Below are 21,084 nucleotides of genomic sequence, written 5' to 3'. Positions count from 1 at the left end.
GTGGATATACTTTGCACCATCTATTTGTCGGTCTAGCTCATATTTTGGCGCAGTCATTTTCTAGTGAAGCAACGTCCTTTTTGTCATATCAGGAGTAGGAAATCGGGAAAATTCTCCAATTTTTCCATTGTGTTAAAGCAACCAAAAAAGATAAAAACAACATGGCTATCTCCTCCCTACGTGTTTCAGACAATAACGTCCTTGCTAATGGTACAGAGAAGTAATTACTTTATCAGCCATGTCATTGTTCTCTTTTTTCGGTTGCACAAAGTTTTAGTTTTTAACACAGTGGAATAAACTTTGAGGTTTTTTAACAGAAGCTGGAGAATTTTCCTGATTTCCTTATTCTTAGTATACTTAGCTAATGGACCGGATCAGTGTCTCTCTGTGCCTCCATGGACGATGGAACCCATAGCCATTCACCAGGACCAGGTGAGCTAGAGTGTTTTTTTTCTACAGTGGTTCACTTATTTCTTTTTTTTTTTTTTTGCTAATTAGGGGAAGGTATTGAAGAGAGGTTATATCTACTGTTGTGTTTTCAGGTCTATGATTTGTAAGGTATATTTGGTTTTTTAAGGTTCTTGAGGAAAAGAATGAACTCTTAGAATCAATAATATGATTGTTAACTTTGTGTTCTGCCTCCCTATATTTATTTACGTAGCTTTGAGTAATTTGGGCTTTTTTTCTATCCAAGTGGAATTGCACTATTTTATTATAGTAAATATCCAATTATTAAATATCAGTGAGAAGAAGTACATTACCACATACAGAGTGAGGAGCATGAGGCTTCTGCTGTAATTTCCTTCTGAGCACTGACATTCGTGTGAGTTTTATTTGAGATATCTTTCTACAAGTAGGGACAGGGCCTAATTGCATTGTGTCTGGTATTCTAGAAGGGTACGATGTGCCTGCAGCATGCCCTCCTGCACCGTAGAGCCATTTTCTGAACAGATTGTTGGAGAACTCTGACCCCTTCAAAATCAGAATTCTCTGTCAAGTTCAGAGCTAAGCCCCAGTTCACACAGCAGAGCAGATTTTACACGAAAGGTGACTTGTTCTTGCTGACTGATAAATTGAAAGATGAAAGAGGTTCATACTTTTTAATGATTATCATCATTTGCTTTCAAAGCCATTTATGTGAAATGTGATATTATTTCTTCTTTCTGGAGAAATTTCAGCTGTTTTCTGAATTTTCTTTTTTTGCAGCTCAGTTGTTATGTAATTTTTTTGCATTCATTCATTCACAGAACAGGTGCAGGTCATTCCATTATACCTTATCTCTATGTAGTTTTCACACCTGCTTTGGCTCACAGTAACTGAAAATAAACTGTGTAGCAGTAATAGGCCAGCAACACATGATCATTCTCGGTTCATAAAAAAATGGACTAGGCAACTTTTCCCGAGCGACCACAATGTCTGGGATGGGACTCCTTGCATCATGGTGATATATGATGCTTTGACACAAAGAGCAGCAATCATTATGATGATTCAGTGCTGTTCTATCGGCACGCCAGGGACTCCTTGCATCATATATCACTATCATAAATGTGACACATTCTTGGCACTAAGCTCAGTTTGTGAAACCTGGTCAGTAATATTCTTGCAGGTATCCAAACAAAAATAAAACCGGCATACGATCAGTGCCGTGGATCAGTCACGCGTCATATTGGCAGTCACGCGTCATATTACTGGCACCATGGCTATTGACGCTACCGTGATATTACTAGAAAAACGGCACGTGACCACTTATAAGTTGCATCATGTATTTTGTGTAATGTGGATAAGCACTTTAATCCCATATTGTTATTTTTTCACATGAAACTTCATAGATCGTCAAACTGCAAATCAATGGCTAATATCTGACTGCCACCATTGAGTTTCTGATGTGGATTCTGTAATAAATCCAACAGCTGTGAATATACACTACCTAATATACAGGAATAAATCATATTCTCCTATAACGACATCTCAGTAGAATGAGACCTGGACACCCGGTACCACTGTTTTAGCTGAAATGGTTTCTCTCATCCAGAACATTACTGTGTGCGGGAGGAATGCACATATCTGAGAAAGTATGGTGAAGGAATTGTACTGGCCTTCAGTAAAAGACAGCTTGGTATAAATAGCCCCTCTTACATATGTCAGAGGGTCCTGAATGGAGCGGTCATCAATATGCGCTGGGACAAAGAGATCTTTGTAATGCATTGAATGCAGTCAGAATGCCTCATCCTCTCCAGCCTGCTCCTTGGAATCTGTCCCCCTTTAAAAAAAGGAAATAGTTGTGAGCATTTGGCTGTTCCCAGCCATGTGTGTAAGTCGTGGCCTCGTACAATATGGAGCTGTCGGTATGCATTCTTTTATGTCGACGAAATTCCCTTGGCTGCTGCTTTTCATAACAGCAATGTCTGGTACATTGAGAAATTGCAGCCTTCAACTGTTAGTAAATAGGGCACTGGTATACAGTCCCCATTGTTGACTGAAAAACACTGAGATTTATTTATCTTTTTTAACAGAAAGAATTTACAACTTTAACTTTGCATATGTTTATTAGGGTAAACCATCTAAAAAGTTTGAGTTACATATATTGCGTATGGACTGGGATCTGTTCACATCACTTTAGGGACAATCATGTGTACATCATCATACATATCTGTTTATTTCTAAATCTGGATTTAAAAAAATATCACAGGATATATACATCCGATGCTCATATTCATCAGGAGAATTCTCATCCCAGCAGTGGATCACTATGAAAGAGACACATCTATCACAGCAAGGTATTTCATGGAAATAATTTTTTTTTTGCTGAATTTAACCATTCTTTATTTTGGAGACTCCTTGCCATTGAAAATCAAATACAAGATTTTACAAGATCTGCTTGGTCTTATGTCTTAAATTTGAGAAAGTCCAAGCACCCAGTTTTGGAAGTGTCATTATATGCTACAATGATCACTCCATCAAAGGATGGATGGGAGGATAAAAGATGTGTAGGGAGTTTAGGAGGAGTTGTGTAGGGCACTATTGCTTAGCCTCCTGCCTCGAGAAGGCATCGATCAAGGAGCTGAAGGTTCATATTCACCACAAGTGGTTCTCTCAGTGACAGGAACTCGTGTGGCACTGTGATTTTCTACCGATGATGCTTTGGTGGGATTTCTGCATTGAGTGTTTCTTACATTGTATCAGCCCATTGCATTGTACCTACCGTATATACTCGAGTATAAGCTGACCCAAGTATAATCGAGGCTCCTAATTTTACCACAAAACCCTGGTAAAACCTATATTTTTTTACTTGAGTATAAGCCGAGTTTGGGTATTCAGCCGAGTTCTTTGAATAGGTCTTAGAATATCATATTCTAAGTGACTGCTGGATAACCAGAGAGTATAAAGTTATTTTCTGTAATCCCAATTAATATACCGCTTGTAATGCAGAACCAATTGTGGACACAAAGTAAATCACAGTGATAATTAACCAGTGTAAATATCTCACAACAGGTTCTCTTTGGCTAATGTTTTTATCCGATTACATTTTTTTTCTCAATCACAATCAAAATATAGTTAAAACGTGTTATTCCTTCATTAACATCTTCTCACCAGGAATGTTATTTTTTTAGGTGGTAACAGGTTAAAAAAAACTATGAAATGTCTTTGTCAGCATTCTGAATCATTCCAGTAATTTGTATAAGTTTATTTCACGTTACCTGGCTCCTTGCCAGCAGTGTGTAGTGAGTCCCGGGGGAGCGGCAGCTGCAGCTTCTGTGTGCCTGTATCTCATAATGCATTCTTCCTCTACTCCATGCCACCTGCTGAATACAGATGACAAGAAATGAGGAGGGAGCTGGATGAGTGTGGAGGAGAAGGGTCTGACACAGACTGCAGCTGCCTCTCCCTGGGGAATCTTCACACGATGCTGGAGGGAGCCAGGTAATATGATCTAAACTTATAGAAACTGCTGAAATGATTCAGAATGCTGTCAAAACCATTTTTTAAATCAGCATAACATAGACTATTGGAACCTGTATCCAGCTATAAATGACATTCCTGGTGATGGGTTTGCAAAAAAGCAGCCATCTAGTCAGGGAGAGTCCTATTAGTGATGTCTAATACACCTGATATGAAGGTATAATCAATCACTAATAGGCCAATCCTCATCACTAAATGTATTTCTTGGAAACCGTGAGAAACCTCTATACCACTTTCATGTTCTTAGAAGTGCTGGTTTGGTGTTTTCTTCTTTTGAGCTTTGGTAAGTCATGAAGTGATTTATTGACTTATTCTGTCATCTCAGCAGTTCATGACATTTCGATTTCCATGTATACTTAACAAATACATTACACTGAATTTGGCTAAACCTAATTATGCCTGGACCAGTTTACCATCTAATGTGTAATAGATGTGCAGCCAGCTTTCTTTCTAAATATCAATAAGTCTGGAGGTGACTTATTCCCCTCTTTATATTGGACTGCTGGGTAATCCTTTAGTCATCAAACAAGTTTGGCTTTTTGGACAGACACTTGTGTCTATTATTGTTTTTTTGACAAGGTGCCTATTAAATTCTGTTATGTCTTTTTTCTTGAGGGAAAAGGGGGGCTGCAATGTCAACATTTGTATATTTTTTCTTGGACAGGCTCGTTGCATTGGGCTGACAAGTACAACGTCTTACTCATAGATGCAGCCTCAATGCCAAATTGAAAGTAAATGGACCATATTCCCACCAGTTGTCTTTATAACGTTGACCTTATCCCGCAGTTCACTGTTGCTATTAATTTAGACGTTTGGCATCTGTCCTGAAGGATGAGGTTACAGTATGTGAACATTACAGTGATAAAAGCTAAAAGTGGAATTCGGTGAATCTTATCATTGTCAAGGGGCTCACGTTTGTAGTTTCTCACATGAATGTGATCCTTAGGAGCTTCTTATGTACTTAGAAGGTTGTTATAATACATTTTCTTCTCATACCATCTGAGCCAGTATACAATATATAATCTACACACCAAAAGTACAGGCCATTTTACCTGTAAGATATTCCAAGTATATATATCTCATAGGTATGCATGGCAGTCACCGCAAACAGGACAAACAGGTCTGTCGTTGATTTAGCTCCAGCTACATTGCTTTCTATTGAACTGTCAATGTTCATGATGTTTAGTTTGGGGAAATCTCTGGATGTTTTCATGTTTCAAAAGCTTAGCTACTCTAACACCACCGTTACACAAAATATATGGTTATGTTTCCAGTGTTTAGGAATAATCTCATAGGAGATTCCTGCACTAGAAGCATTAGCCAAATATATAAAAAAAAAACCTTCAGTGATTAGCTGACCATCAGTAGGTAGATAATGCGATACTCCCAGATATAAGCTGTTTGAGCACAGAAAACCTCTGCCACAGCTGCAATTCAGGAAACAACCTCCAGCTCCACAGAGAAGGTTGTTTCCAATTCTTTAAAACAAGCTTACAGCATAGCAACATTGAGTAAATTAGAAGACACAAAAAGTAGGCAAAGCATGTGCATTTCGGATCAAAACGGAAGCCATTACTCAACCAAGAAATCAATCCAAGGTTTAGCATCTTTTATGACTCTTCCATCTTGCCAGATAATCTAGACCTGACCTCTGTATTCAGTTTATCACTACTCTTACTAAACATTCTATTGAAATTATTCACACTGTTCCAGGACTACTCCTCCACATGGGATGTACATTGTATACTTTGAATATCACTGAATAGTTAAGCAGTGTATTTGCACCACAATTTGTATCTGGGAACCTTTCTTACATTTGGCACCACAGTGAAGGAGTAAAATAACCCACACTTAGGTGGGCTAGTCCTACTGCCCTGGGCCCCTTTATGTAGTCCTTCACATTAGCCAAAGGAAATATATTGGCCCCAATTAGAATTATCTAGTAGTAATAGAATATTTTAATGGACTGTCTGGCCAAGAAGTGGCCACCAGTTATATACAGTAATTTGATGATTAGTCACATTTCTGTGCACCCAAGGTAAGGAGATAAATGAGTACCTTTGGCAGGATGGTAGAGGTGATTGGACTACTTTAATCTATAACCCATTTTTCCAAATTTGTCAAACCACCAGAACTCCTATCTTACGAGCTGCTATGTATGCTCTGTTATCCTGGGATAAAACAGCCCTGTCTGTTCAGGTTTTATTTATTGTGTTATTGAAAACTAGAATCCAGATAATGAAGTTCAAAATTGTTGTGTTGTTATAGAGACAGTATACAAAACCTAATAGATTGGGTACTTAGTTGAATTTCCCTAAAAACTGGCAGGAAAAAGACCCCTGAGAACAGTGTTAGGAAATTGTCCACCCACAATATTTCAAGATTTTTCAAGGAATACTCATTAAATATCTATATGGGTCCCATGGAATATTAATATAATATAGAGGTATGATTCTTAATGTTCTAACATTACATCCAATACGTCTTGGGTTTCAGACTGTAAAGGCGATACAGGATTTATTATCTTACTGCTGGTGCTGACAAAATAATTACATAGCAGATTCCTGTAGTCATGCCAACAAAAGACACAATCATTAGCTCACTGTTTTTTAGAGAGATTTTCAAAAGTGGTCCCCTGATGTTATGTGTTACTGCAAAGAATCCAGACTTTTGGGAGAAAATAATTTATATAAGGCAATAGCCTCATACATATGACTTTCTGATTGTATGCTTAATGGAGAAACTTAAAAAGTTAAAGACAGACCCCACTGGCCACTGTCTCCTCTGGTTAGGTTCTCTGAAAGCTTTACTATAGTCCCAGGTTGTAAAGTGTCTGTAATGAAGCTTTATTGATAATACTTGGTCCAATTACAGCAAAAAATGTTGAAACCTCAATAGTCACTGGGGCAAAAAAATTTTTTTGTCTGGATCTACAATTATAAAAGATACAGTTTTGACTTACATACAAATATGTGTGTATATATATATATATATACATATATATATATTATATAGTATGTGTATAATATTATATAAGATATATAATACGTTATATTAATATGCTTCTAATAATGCCTTTCATGCTGTTTGGGAGCAGATCATCAGGGGAGGAACACTAACGGTAGAGCCAAGTGAAATAATACAAGGGCTGGAGTATTCCATTATTTAGTTGTTAGCTGTTGTATCTGTGGTCACCCTGTGGATCTCACATAGTAGAAGATAAGCGTGGGTGGGGTTATGGAAGGAAGTGAGTGGTCAGCGCTTCTATTGCCAGTTCCCATCAGACTCTATTATAAACCACCATGGTCATTTATAAAATTATCCTCCATACATATAGAATCCAAGGAACACTATGTACAAAGATAAGACGCCTGACAATTGGTTGTGTGTTTCACTTGCTGAGTGTTATTTCATGGCAGCTTGGAGTTTATTGCTTTAATTAATTACAACACAGGGAAAATGTAAAGTTCAAGGTCCTGCAATATAGGAAGGCTTCTAATACTGCGTAGGTGTTTCTTTCATCATCGTGTTATTCACATGCAATTGAGCACATTATGTTTTGCTAAGGACAAATAGAATATGAATTTGCAAAAAAAAAATCTTTAATCCTATACTAACGAGAGATATGATGTCTTTTTATTAGTCTTACAGTCATTGATTTATATGACTTGTAAATAAATGAATGTGGTAAGTAGAGTTATGGCCACTTACTGCCTTTATCTGCAAGGCAATACCTCAGCATCATGGTTGAGATATAAAAGCATTTGACAGAGGCGCTGGCTGTGATTTTGGACATACTGTATACTGTTGGCTTATGATAGTGTTGGATCATGTTTTTCATATTATTTTTATTTCTAACACCAATAATATAGTGGGTAGACTGCAGAATTCTCAATGTTAAAGAGGGTTTTCTCAGGTTATTCCCATAGAATACGGCAGCTTGTCCTCTACCTTAGTCAATTCCACTTTGCAGTTTGGGGGGTGGGGGGCATCAGGGCAAAGTACATGGGATTCATGTGTGTGGACCCCAGTAAACAGACATTCATTATCGTCTTCAACACACTCCTAGACAATTGCACTCAGTTAAGTCTGACCATTTTCTGGTCAGACCTATAAAGTGACATGTTGAAAAACCAGTGACCAAGGAACTACTAGAGACACATTCACACACAGCATGTGACTGCCTGTCCTATCATAAACAACTGGCTCAGATGACTTTAGACCATTGTTAGCTTTACTGTTTGTGCAGTCATTGACTTACTTGAAGCCCTCAAACAATATATGAATAATCTGCTTCTTCTCTGCCATAGTAACAGATACTTCCTACTTGACAAGGAAAAACATATAACAGTAGTAAATATATAACAGAGAGCACAATCACTCAATAGATTTATTGAACCGAATCCAAGAAGCTCTCGGAGGGTTTTTCTTCTTTCAGCAAATAAATGATATTGTGTGTAATGAAAAGTTCTACAATTTTCCAATATACTTGCTGTTTCAAATCTTTACTGTTTTCTAGATCTCTGCTTGCTCTCATTCAACATGAAGCTTAATTATTTACTCATTGTGGAGAGAAATATATCCATGGTCATGTGCCGGTAATCAGAGCTGTGTGATATAACCAGCCCTACACCGGTGTGATGTCACATGACCCGGAGATTGTTTAAATGCACAGGAAGTAAATGGTGAAACTTCCTCTTGAATGACAGCAAGCAGAGATCTAGGAAACCAGGAGGAATTAATACAGGAAGTGTGTTGGAAAATTATAACTTTTCATTACACAAACAATATCAATTATTTACTGAAAGTGCACAAGTACTTCAAGTTTACCCTCTGTGTTGTGTCATGTTTCTCAAAACTTATCAGCTTAAGTTTGTTAGAAACACAGAAAAACATGTAAATGTGTCTTTGGTGCTTGAATTGTGAACCATTACTATCCATCTTCTATCCTATTGTATCCAGTGGCATAGTATAAGAGGTCACATTGTTAGAAGTAGGGCTTTTTTATCCCTTGCAGTTTCTGGGTGGTTCATGAAGTGTGGAAATGTTCCCATCTGGTATGATTTAAGTACTGACTTTCCTTCTGTTTTTACAGGGATTCATTTTTTTCAGCTTGGGACTTGAACACCTCAGCATTTTTTAGACTAATAAAATCTAGGTTAGAGTAAAAGTGAGGATGTGGTGCCAAGCAGTAGTGTTTATAAAGCACCACTTCATCATCGTCCTCCTTCTCCTTTATATTATGATCCTGTACGTTCCATTTTACAGGCTCACAATATAATATAGATATTGTGCTTTGTGTGTGGACATTGACTATGTGACAAGATGCTCATTTGGTCTTATGCACATGAACAGTGGCGTAACTTAAAGCTGACGAGCCTAAGTGCAAAGTTTGTGCCAAGCCCCTGACTGTAGTAATGTATAGTTTTATAGTTCCTTATAGTACTAGTACTGGGAAAGTTGAAGTTATGCCCCTGGACATGACTTTATAACAGCTATGTTTGCTTGGATCATTTAAAGGACTGCTTCCATAAAGGTCAAAGAGGCCCCTACCATACCTGCCTATGCCTCCATTTTTATATTAGGGGAAATACAGATGGCTTCATCATACTCCATAGATGTAGGGTAATATTTATTTAGAAACAGTGACTCTATGAGAAGAAAGGAGTAAACATACCTGGAGTATTTTGGTCTCCATGCACATTGCACTATGGCCATGTGCTGCATCATGCAATGATTTTTTGAAGTATATACTCAATTGGGCCAAGTAGAACCTTACTATCATTTGTTGGTTTGCATATTTGGTATATTGCTGCTGTTTTTCAATCACCAAAGCAAATCAAAGTCTCTTCTGCATCGACAAATATTTTAAAAAGGCGGCTAGCTACCGTTGTCCTTCATCCCAGAGCTCAGATTCACACACAAACCAAAGCTTTTGAAAAATTAGGTGAAACTTCAGATAATCAAATCTTGGAGGATTTGCTCTTCTCTAGTTAGAAATTTACATAAGACCATTACAACTGTATGTAGTTTATAACAAAATGTGTGTGAATCAATTTATGGTCTTTTATCACAATGACCTTTGTACAATAACATGACATCAGTGCTGCATTTCACATCTTCCACCTGTTCTTATTTATAGTACTGAAATTATGTTTGCATATTATTAAGCATTTTGGAATATGTCAGGATTGTAAAATTGTGATCCAATTCACGTACACAGCATGTGTATATTATTCGATAAGATGTTGTGCAACCAACTTTTAAAATTATTCTATTAAACCAGCAAAGCTCTGGGCAGGTGTTACCTCCTTCCATGCTGTAGCTTCACAGTCTGTTACACTGTGCAGCAGCACTTCCTCCCTCCCATGTGTACTGAAACTACCTGTGTACTGAAACTAGCTGTGAGATTACATCAGGCAGAGAGAGTCTTGAAGTGCCGAGAGAGCAGAGGGGGAGACGGTGTAACAGCCAGTGAAGCCACAGCACAAAGGGGAACTGGTAACACACCCCAGAGCCCTTCATGATCATTATCATCATTTTAAAAGTAGCAAGGAGCCATGGATAACAAATGAAAGATGATTTCCACAGTCACGTTGCCTGGGTATATGAGTAAGTGTCCCTGGTGTATTATGCTGGATTTTGGCAGATTTCTTTTGATGGGATCATTGATGTCCGTTCACATCTGTAGGCATGGATGTTTAGCATAATGAAGGTTTGGCATGATTTGTGCGTTACATTTACCTGCAGTACTGTATGAAACAACTGATAACACAAATCACATACCATACATGACACACACTCAGCTCCTCTTTACCGTACAGTTGTAACACTGAGGCTAGATCATATACAAAGAGCTCCCAGTTAACAAGCAAAGTTTTCTTTGCGACACCCGCAGTCACTTGCCAGTTTTGAAGTTAGCTGTGTCCAAGTTTTAGAGCCAAAAGCTGAAAGCAGGACAAAAGCCCATTGTTATGATTATTGAAAGCAATCTTTATCTGTCTGTAAGGGGCAATGCCAACTGCATAGTTCAGTTCCAAGCTAGAGGTGACATTTGTCATTTGCTGGTACACAGTAAAAAATTGAAATGGTGCAAAATGTTTTAGAGGATTGGGCATGCATGTAGTGCTATGTTGAGAGATCAGTGTAGCATGAGTGATGTCAGCAATACATCTAAATAAATTATAGTTGGCGCCATTCAATGTATATGGAATCGGAGAAGAAAAATCATTATCTTCTAATTGTCTCATTAACCGCATCAAATAACATCATGCCGCCATGAAGTCATGGGGAGGAGTAGAAGTCCATGCAGAAAGGGTCTGGTCTTGGGCTGGCGTCCGCCATGGTCTGGCCTGGGGCCACAATTTTATGTATATCTGCAAGTTATTTATTTTTATTACTGAAAATTTAATGCTCCTCCTCGGCTCAAAATACTCCTCAAAAATAGTGAGAGGAGTATTATTACGTTTCTGAAAAGTTTTAGTTTTGCACATGATAGCACTCTATCTTTTTCTCTTTTCTTGCATCATATGAAAAGTTGTAGTGTGACTTCTGGGTATATTATTATAACAACTCTATAGTTGGTCCAGCACTCCCGAGTATTTTCATGTATGGATGAAATTGTGAATTTCCCCACTGTGGGACTAATAAAGGATTATCTTATCTTATAATTTCTCATATGTATGGGCTCCATGACTATTCCTACATCTATGACTTCTACTACCGGTATTACTAATGCTGTGGTACATCAGCCCTAATCTTTACCTGGTGGAAGGAAATCTTTGACATTGCAAGTCTTTTCTATTATAAAAGTTCAATCTCGTGAGTAATGTGAGAACTAGATTTCTCTTATAGTTGGACTGCAGTTGTATTTTCGTCTCGTTATTACCAGATTTCAGAAGAACTTGATGTACTAAGTAGCCCAGTTCCATTTCGACACTTGCTCTCTTTTTCATCCATCAGGGCAGAGAGAATCATGAGTAAATATTATTTATTTGGCAAACAATGAACTTCTTGCAACATTGTTTCCCATTCTTCCTGTTCAGATTTCACGCTAGCAGCTTCACATTAAACTACTTCTACCACTACCTACACACAACAAGCTGCTATTTGTAGAATGGATGAAGTGTTAATGAAAAACTTATTTTTATAGGACTATTACTCTTCTATTTCTTAGTGTGTATTATGAAAGGAGTCCATTTCATTGCCTGAAGTTTTTTATTTCTTCTTTTTATGTGTAAATAAAATATTCACCATCATAGTGATGTGAACTAGCCCAAGCTAGATTGTCCTGGTTGCAACTTGGGAAACTACAATGTATCCTTAGGTAACAAGAACAAAGAACATAATTGCTTTACGCTTCAAGTTTAGAAAGTAGTCAGAAAGTAGAGAAGGCTTCTGACTGGCCACTTGCTGGTATTATAAAACACTCTTAGTAGTGCCACACCTATCCACAGGTTGCATGGGGAATTGCAGGACAGCTCTATTAAAATGAATTTGAATTTGCTTGATCTGCAGTACATATGGACTGGTTTGAAGTTGTTCTAGAAAATAAAAAAAACTGACAAGTTTTATAATCGTAGGGATCCCCTTGGAGGCTGAAAGAGTAAATATTTTTTACAATATGAGGGGAAGAGTTTACTCTTTACAATTCATCCATTTCAGAATTTTCAGATCTTTGTGCTAGTGGTATATGTTTTTGATATAAATAAATTGTTTGATTTAGCTCCTTGCAACGGGACCGGGTAAGTAAATCTTCCCCAGTATGATATATCTAGTTCTGTGAGCTGAAAATGAGGTTAGATTATCAGGGTACAGGTTTATATACACTTTCATTTAGCTTCTGAACATTGTACTAGCATTTGACACATAGAAATGTGAGAGATGAAACAGATCAGAGATCATATCCATGAGATGCATATTACACACAATGACAGTCAGCTCTCCTACATCTCTGCCATTCCACAACACACAGATCTGCTGTATCTTCCTCCCCGACCTAGTTAAAGAACTTATCTGCCTGTAGCTTTACACTCCTCATCACAGCAGGATATCAGTGTCTGTGTATCAGTGTTAGCTCCATCCTAGAATGGGAGGGGCTAGAGGCAGAGAGTGAGAGACTGAAATTTCAGGTTCACGGCCGTCACATAGAAATCCAAGATGGCTTCCCCGACCCTAAGCCAGAAGTTACAGGGTCATGTCTAGGGGCAACCAAAGTTGTTTACACCAGGACTGATGACAGTCTGGACTGAGACAGGTTGGACTTATATCTGTGAAATGCTGTATTTTTGTTAACACATTCTCTAGTTCAATATTATTATTTTGTTATCCTGAGTATATGAAACTTGTCTTTGTGGAAATACACCTTTAGTCTACATTCACACTACAGTATGGGGGACGTATATACGGCCGACGTATATGCGGCCGATATACGTCCCCCATACACTTCTATGGGCTCGCGGCGCCCTACGGGAGCGGTACAGTGCAGCACACGTGCGGCACTGTACCGCTCCGTAGCCTGGGAAAAGATCTTTTCCCGTATTACAGCGCCGCGGCCACACATCGCTATGGAGAGGGGTGGGGGTGAGCTGTGCTCACCTCCTCCTCTCCCCGCGCTGCCGTGTGCCCGCCGTGCCACGGTGCGGCGGGTTCACGGCAGTGGGAATGTAGCCTTAAAGTACTTGTATGGCTGCAAAGAATTTTGTTTAGAAACACAATTCAAACAGAGCTGGGAGGAGTCTCTACCAATTGCTGATGCAATAATACCTAAATGTTTGCAACTGGGAATGAGCACCACATGTTTTGCGTTGCTTACCGGCAAAACATGTGGTGCTGGTTCCTTTTTGCAAATGTTCTGGTCTAACTGTTTTTGGGATCGGCACAAGCTCCTCCCTGCTGCACTTTATTGATTTTCTAAATGAAATTTAAATGCAGTGTATGAACACAGCCTACATAGGTGCTACTCACAAAGAGGTCTTTCCTTTTCTGCAGATACATGCTCCATGCACCAGATATAACATAGCATGGAGTCTGTCTTTTTAAAGTATGCCAAACTACAGTATCTTTTAACAATCAAACTCACCATAGCAATAGACTGGCACTGCCAAAAATGTATGTCTCAAGTCACCACAAATCCCATAATGTACAGAATAATAAAAGAAAATCTTTATCAAGAACCGTGGACAAACATACAGTATGTACGTGGGAATTTGTAAAAGTGTATAAATTGTCATATAAAATATATACAAGACCTGCTTCCCCCTTTGTGCAGGTAGCTCAGAATGAAAATAATCCTATGAACATAAAATAAACATAAGATCTATCCAAGAAGACTCAATAAAGAACAGAAGTTATTATAAACATGTGTCACTTTGACCTTCTGTTACTATATCTTTACATCTTTAGATATTGGCCATTACAAGTATGGTCTATGAGATTTGCAGAATTATGTCGTCATGTTGGAATTACATGTACATACTGGATAACAAGGTTGACTTTTTTGTGTGTTCTAGATTTTTTAAAGAACTGGAGGGAAGACATCAAAGAAACATCCTTATTGAAGACATCAGTGACATTGTTGAGAAACATGCAAAATCTACATTTGATCCCTACGTGAAATACTGCACTAATGAAGTCTATCAGCAAAGGACACTCCAGAAATTATTGTACGGCTCATACAGTTATCGTATTCTGCTAATTTACATTTTATCTCCATTGCACTTTTGTTTTATATGTAATTTACTTGAATACCGGTAGTTGAAGGCTTCATTATTAAAAAATGTTGTCATATTTAGGGGAATAAGTCAGTTCCAGAGTGATATAGTAGTTGAAGGCTTCATTATTAAAAAATGTTGTCATATTTAGGGGAATAAGTCAGTTCCAGAGTGATATATACTCCATTCTATAGCCATTGCACTGAAGATTATCATCAGCCTCTACACTGCATTTAGCTGATGGTAGTAAGAAACTTAAGCACATTTTCTTTACACCCCACACCCCAAAAACACAGCCCAAAATAACTTGTATCTAAAAATCCATGAGATCCATATCATGTTCTTCTGAGATTCTTCTGTATTCCACTTCTGGAATGGATATTATTTATTGTTGGGCTATACTTTCCTTTATATGCTATAGTATTTTTACCTGTTGTATATTTGTCACAAGCCATTCTAACCACTAAGACTTATCTTTAAAATTTTGGTATTTTAGATCTACAAATATATCTTTCAAGGAAGTTTTAATGAAGATTGAGGCCCAAGAAGAATGCAGGAACCTCCCCATGATCTCCTTCCTTATCCTTCCAATGCAAAGAGTTACTCGCCTGCCGCTCCTCATGGATGTAAGTTCTGTGTTAGACTCAGTTCACACCTGCATTGGGCAGGTTCCTTTCTCCTTCTGTTATAAATGACGTGGAAAAAATAGTGCAGCAGTCTGCATCTTTTTCTATTGTAATGGAAGGCCACCTTCCATACATTGCTGTCAATGGAGAACCGGAGGTGACTGGAAGACTTTCGGTTCACCTTCCTTTCTTAGTTTCCGCTATGACCTACTAATATAGAGAATGTGACTTCGATTTATCCAGTACTGCTGATCTATCTATGCAATGGGTGTCACAAAGTACGTGGCATTTACACATGCAATGGGAGTCTTCCTTTGTGATAAACACGAGTAACTGTATTTCTCCTGATTTTATTTTCATTTGTTTTCTTAAAAAACCATGATAAACCAGCCCTGTGAAGTTACAGCAAAGAGGCACTGTGACAATGCTCCCAGGAGTGCCTGAGTTAGTTTTCTGGGTTTATCATGATGGATTTTGATGGTAGATTCCCTTTAAATTCAACCTTTCCGTAAGCTCACATCTTCCAAACCAGGTCTACAATGCTGTTGAGTGCGTTATTACCAATCTTGAGTCCATTATGATTATGACATTCAGTTGTATAACAGGAGCCAGTTTTCCCCTCTGACTCTGGTTCCGTTTTAAACTCCTTGCCAGAGTTACAGTATGTCCTAATATCTCCAAAATGTATTCTTTTCTTAGGACGTGAACTACCAATCGAGCTTAAAGTGATCCTATTAGCAGCAAAAGCCAGATAAATCCTGCACTACTATATTATTTAGCATATTATATATTTCAAATCCACCAGCCAGTTTGGTCTCAGGATTGAGGCATTATCTTAAAAATTTACTTTTATTCCCTCTGTATAAAGTCACAGAGGTCGGGAGCTCAACCCTGAAGTCAAGCTCTATCTACAGCTCCCTCTATGTTGTAAAGCAACCACCTTATTTGTTGCTATATTCCTCTCAGCCTGTGAAGTCTCGCTTATACACTGTGCATATTAGAAGCACAAAACCGTGCATGTAGATGATGTTTGCAGGTGAGTGATGGGTGTGGTTTACAACAGAGAGCTTAACTTAAAGGTTAAGTTCTCCATCTCTGTGACTGAATGCTTAGGATGCCCAGAGGGAATAAAAGTTAATTTTTCTAAGCAATGTAGCAACTCTAACACCAAACACACTTACTGTATAAGTATAAAAACTTTTGCCTAGCTCTGCGCAAAGCCAAAATCAGCAATTCTCTAATTTATACTCATTAACTATCTGCAGCCATTTGTCAGCTCACAGTACCTTATCTCTCTAGTTGTCTTTGGTTGGTTGCCATGTGAATCCGTAGCTAGACAGAGGAGAGGAGGGTGGGTGAATGTTGCTAGTTGGGGGTTACTAGCACATGCATGCTCATGATCAGTAGCTGCTGGGTGAATGAGAATTTTAGTTGTGTAGTGGCAGCATGTAAAAAGTTCCAGGACCTGCGGTTATGTCATAACTATGTGACTAAACACATGCTTCAGGTCATCCAATTACATCCCAGCTGTTTGCGTTTGAAAGTTTGAATATAGTAGAAATATGTATATAAGAAAGTGTGAAGGCACAAATAGAGACATAGCTCACTATATACACGTACTGTGATGCTGCCATGTGTTCATATGCTTATGTAAGTGTTTTATAGTGTAGTTGAACATGTTTTAAAATATCTTTTTCTTTGAGATGTAGTAGATTACTGTATGATGCAGCTCTCTGGATCTAGATCTCTGTACAGGCAGTAGCACTGATTCTTTGTCCTGATTCACTGAGCAGTTTGAATCAGGACAATCATAGCTGATGTGACAACCAGGAAGTCCCACCCACTTCAGGAAAAGCTGAGAGGGTTTTAAAGATAGCCTCATTTATCTGTTAGCCCTATATCTCAGGATAAGAAGAAGCTAGAAGCATGATACAGGTGTCGATAGAATTGTTGTCACAGGCTCTCTCCAGATGTGCGAAAACATTTTTTGTTAATTAACCTTACATTTACGCTTAAAAAAAAAATAACAACTGAAAGGTTTTGGGGTTTTCTAAAAATGTTTTCAGTTTCTACATCTGAACACAGAGTACACTGGCAACCTACATTTGACTTTTAATGATATATTCTTACTTTTAAATGTATGATTTTTTTTAATGATTTCTTTGTTTGATTTATGTTTAGACAATTTGCCAAAAAACACCAAAAGACTCTGCTAAATATGAAGCCTGTAAAAGAGCTTTGAAAGAAGTTAGCAAGGTCAGTCTGCTGTCTCATTCCTACATTACTGTATCACTCAATATATAATGTATCACGCTAAATATACTCATTATACGAAGCCATGTTTTGCTAATTCTCTGCCATGTCATTTTTCATGGCATACATTTGTTATCATTTGTACAGTGAAAAAATGCTATATAATTTCTGTATCAATTTCTGTAGTTTTTGTTACTTTAACCCCCCAAAATAAATTTAAATAAGTCCTTTAACATTTTTTAAATTTTTAATTCCCCTATGTGTCATAAAAAGACATTGCAAAAATGATTATGGTATTGCACAAAAAAAGAACAGTATGTATGAAAATTCCCCCAAAATTCCCGCCATTATAGCCTTTTAAGGCCTGGTCAGAAAGCCGTTAAAGGGAACCTGTCAGTTGTCTTTTTAACCAATAGCGGGGCATAGAACAGCTTCATGCCAATCATGCCCCAACAAATGAAAAATAAACAGTACCTGTTTGCTACCACTTTCTAATTAATATTCACTGTAGACCCACAGGAGTTCAAGTCAAATTATAGTCATCTTTGAGAAGCCAAGAGCAGTTTTTTGGTGATTGCTTGATAAGTCCTCCTGCATTGCAGACCATCTAAGGTCACGTTGTGAGCGAGAGACGTTCACATTACGAAAAGTAAAGTTCACGTTGTCTGGATGAAAGCCTAAAAGTAATGGCTAATTACATGAATCGCTTGCATGTGTCACAATGCAGAATTAGATAACTTGTTTGTACATTGCATAGTTTAGGAGAGCCATGTTGATTGAGAGTTGCTGGAGTATAAAGCCTAGTCCTTTGATATTAAAGGAAGTTTATTTTCCCTCAGGAGAACTCCGAAACATATGGGCTTACGAAATGTGTTTGTATATGGGGCTCTGGGGGGACAACTATTTTAGGATTAACTTTAGCATTCCCAGTTAGAACTATAGCATATTACTACAAAGGCAATGAAAGATGATCTCCAAAAATAAACTTGCTCACAGTTAAAATCTTCCTGTAGTGACCAACATAAAGTGTTTTAATTTAAGCTTCTATCCTAGTATCGGAACTACATGTTGCACGCTGTTCCTTGCTGCTTTTATACTCCATTCATTTCAGTGGGAGAACCCTTCAAGGGTTTTATCAGGGAAATAACAGTATAATCCACCCAGATAAATTAGGGACTTTGACAAACTCACCACTAATGTCGTGTATGTGAAGACATCAAAAAGTGAGGAGCAGTGGGGAAATGGGTATACATCTGTATTAGAATGGCTTGGATCTGTAAAGGGGAGGAACAAATGTATTTATTTTTAGTGTTATGTTTTTATTTTTCTGGAAAACCTATAAAAACTGTGAAATTTTGTGCCTGCAGTGGGAGCTTAAAGGGAATCCGTCATCGGTTTTGACCATACAAAGCTTCAGACAGTGCTAGGATTAGACCGTGGAGAACTATGTAACCATACCTTTTTGTATGTAGTAAGTAGCCGCTGGACTAAGAAAAGTGAAATGCTATGGGCTGGTCTTTGAGACTGAAGAGCTTTCTGCTCTTTTCAATGAATTATTCCACAGTCCCTCCCCTCTGCTTTGGCTGACTACTGTAAGTATCCAACCAAATCCTGACACAACTCCTATTCTTGGCAGAGGGGAGAGGCTGTAAAGCAGCACTGAGCAGAAAGCTCTTCAGACTGAAAGACCTGCCCAGAGCCCTAGCAAGAGCTGCGGAGCTGGATTACAACCTCAATATTTAAAGTCCTGGCACCACTAACGACACACAAAAGTATGACGAGACAGATACCCAGTGACAATACCGAAAGTTTTTTTCAGCTTTGTATGGTCAAAACTGCTGTCTCATTCCCTTTAATAGCTGATGATGTTCTGTGATTACAGAAGCCTCTGTACTATTTTGGGCAGCCAAGTCTTTTCTCTGTTTTTACTATCTCTCAGATGTTGAGGAGGCAACATGTAAGAACTCAACTCAGACTATTACTGGTATCAATATGATAACACAGAGTCTGAATTGTATTCAGGAAACTACCGTCTTCAGGCACTTTTCTCTGAACAGCAAAACCAGAATGAAGAGTATCGCAGCAATCCATGATTTTAGATCACGTCAATTATTTCACGTAGAGATCTGCAGATATCGGAGTACAACCCTGGGCTATAATACAGGCTATAACTCAGGAGAATCACAATGTTGAAAAGCAAAGTATTTGAAAAGTGACCTACTTTCGTGTTTCTTCAGTAGTGCGCTTATGTCTTAAAAATATGATTACATAGAGTTTTATTATAAAGAGGTTTTCCCATTAACCACACATATTCCCTATACACTGGATAAGTGTCTTATGAGCAAAGCAAGATTGGGTCCAGCACAAAGAGGTCCGATTCCTCTGTTAAAATATTGCTTTTATTTTCATATTTCCATAAAATCCTGGCACATTGTATTGATCATCAAGTATGTAAACCAATGCGTTCAGAACGTCCACAAGCTACTGAACGCTCAGCCGTGAGTAGGAATGAACAATGTGAACGCCTAAAACATGTTGGTTTACATATTTCCTGATTGATACTGTGTGCCTGGATTTTATGGAAATATAAAAATAAAAGGAAAGTTTTAACCATGGAATTGTACCACTTTGTGCTGGACCCAGCACTGCTTTGTTCCCTATACACCAATCCAGTCCACATGCACCCCCCAAGTCACCAGTGTGAAAGAGTGGTCGTGTGCATGAATACATCCAGAGAATTATGGTTATCAGTAGGAGAATCCCTTTGAATTATTAAAGGTTCTCATTGACCATACTATATCTAACAGACCTTAAAAATGCTAAAAGTGTTAGTTCCAAAGCAGACATTTATGGCAAATGCACAGGAAATGTATTAAAAAAAAAGTCTGTCTGGAGAATTGGGGACCATTTGCATACTCAGCTATTTTGGAATTCCCATAGAAATTAATTGATGAACTGACAGTAGATTTTTGGCTTTAAGCAAACTGTCTGCACAATATAAGCTCCATTAAAATGTGCTACATATAACCCACCTGATGTAGCTCTTAGCTGCGTTTTCAATGTTAATTTCACTTTTCTGCCATGCTCACAGTAGCACAAAACACAGTATGCATATACATATTGGTTATGAGCTGTGGCTGAGCACATGTTATGACTGATCACCTCCCAAGGCGCTTAGCATTCCTGTCAGTATTGCCTTATACACCGGAGGTGAAGGGACTTGTTCTGGACTAGTCTGACCTGAGACCTCCTCCAGGCTCTAGTAAAATAATCCTTACTCACATGTTCCATCTACACAATGGTGGTGTGCCCTCACATGGCTCTCCGTTTACCACTATGCTGCGATGTTCCCTGGGGCTATGGCCAGAATTAATATGAATACTATCTTTTGTCGCGATGAGAGTGAATTGGCAAATCTGGACCTGACCCCTGTCCAGAGCTTTATTGATGGTATAAAGAATAAGTCTTGTAAGTGGAATGAAGATGTAAAATGAGGGTGAATGATGGTGAAAAGTTTATGCATTATAGTAGTT

General features: G+C 38.2%; 1 protein-coding gene across 1 annotated transcript in view; it reads left to right on the top strand.

The window, feature by feature from the left end:
• The window catches only part of ARHGEF26 (Rho guanine nucleotide exchange factor 26), a 91,665-nt gene that overhangs the window by 35,715 nt on the left and 34,866 nt on the right, over positions 1-21,084 (top strand). The window contains exons 7-9 of the mRNA XM_072142976.1: positions 14,472-14,624; positions 15,169-15,298; positions 17,480-17,554. Coding sequence (XP_071999077.1) covers positions 14,472-14,624; positions 15,169-15,298; positions 17,480-17,554 — 358 coding nt within the window. The remainder of the gene's footprint in view (positions 1-14,471; positions 14,625-15,168; positions 15,299-17,479; positions 17,555-21,084) is intronic.

Source organism: Engystomops pustulosus, chromosome 3 (genome assembly GCF_040894005.1).
Source record: "Engystomops pustulosus chromosome 3, aEngPut4.maternal, whole genome shotgun sequence".
NCBI lineage: Eukaryota > Metazoa > Chordata > Amphibia > Anura > Leptodactylidae > Engystomops > Engystomops pustulosus.
This window is presented reverse-complemented; position numbering and strand designations above follow the sequence as displayed.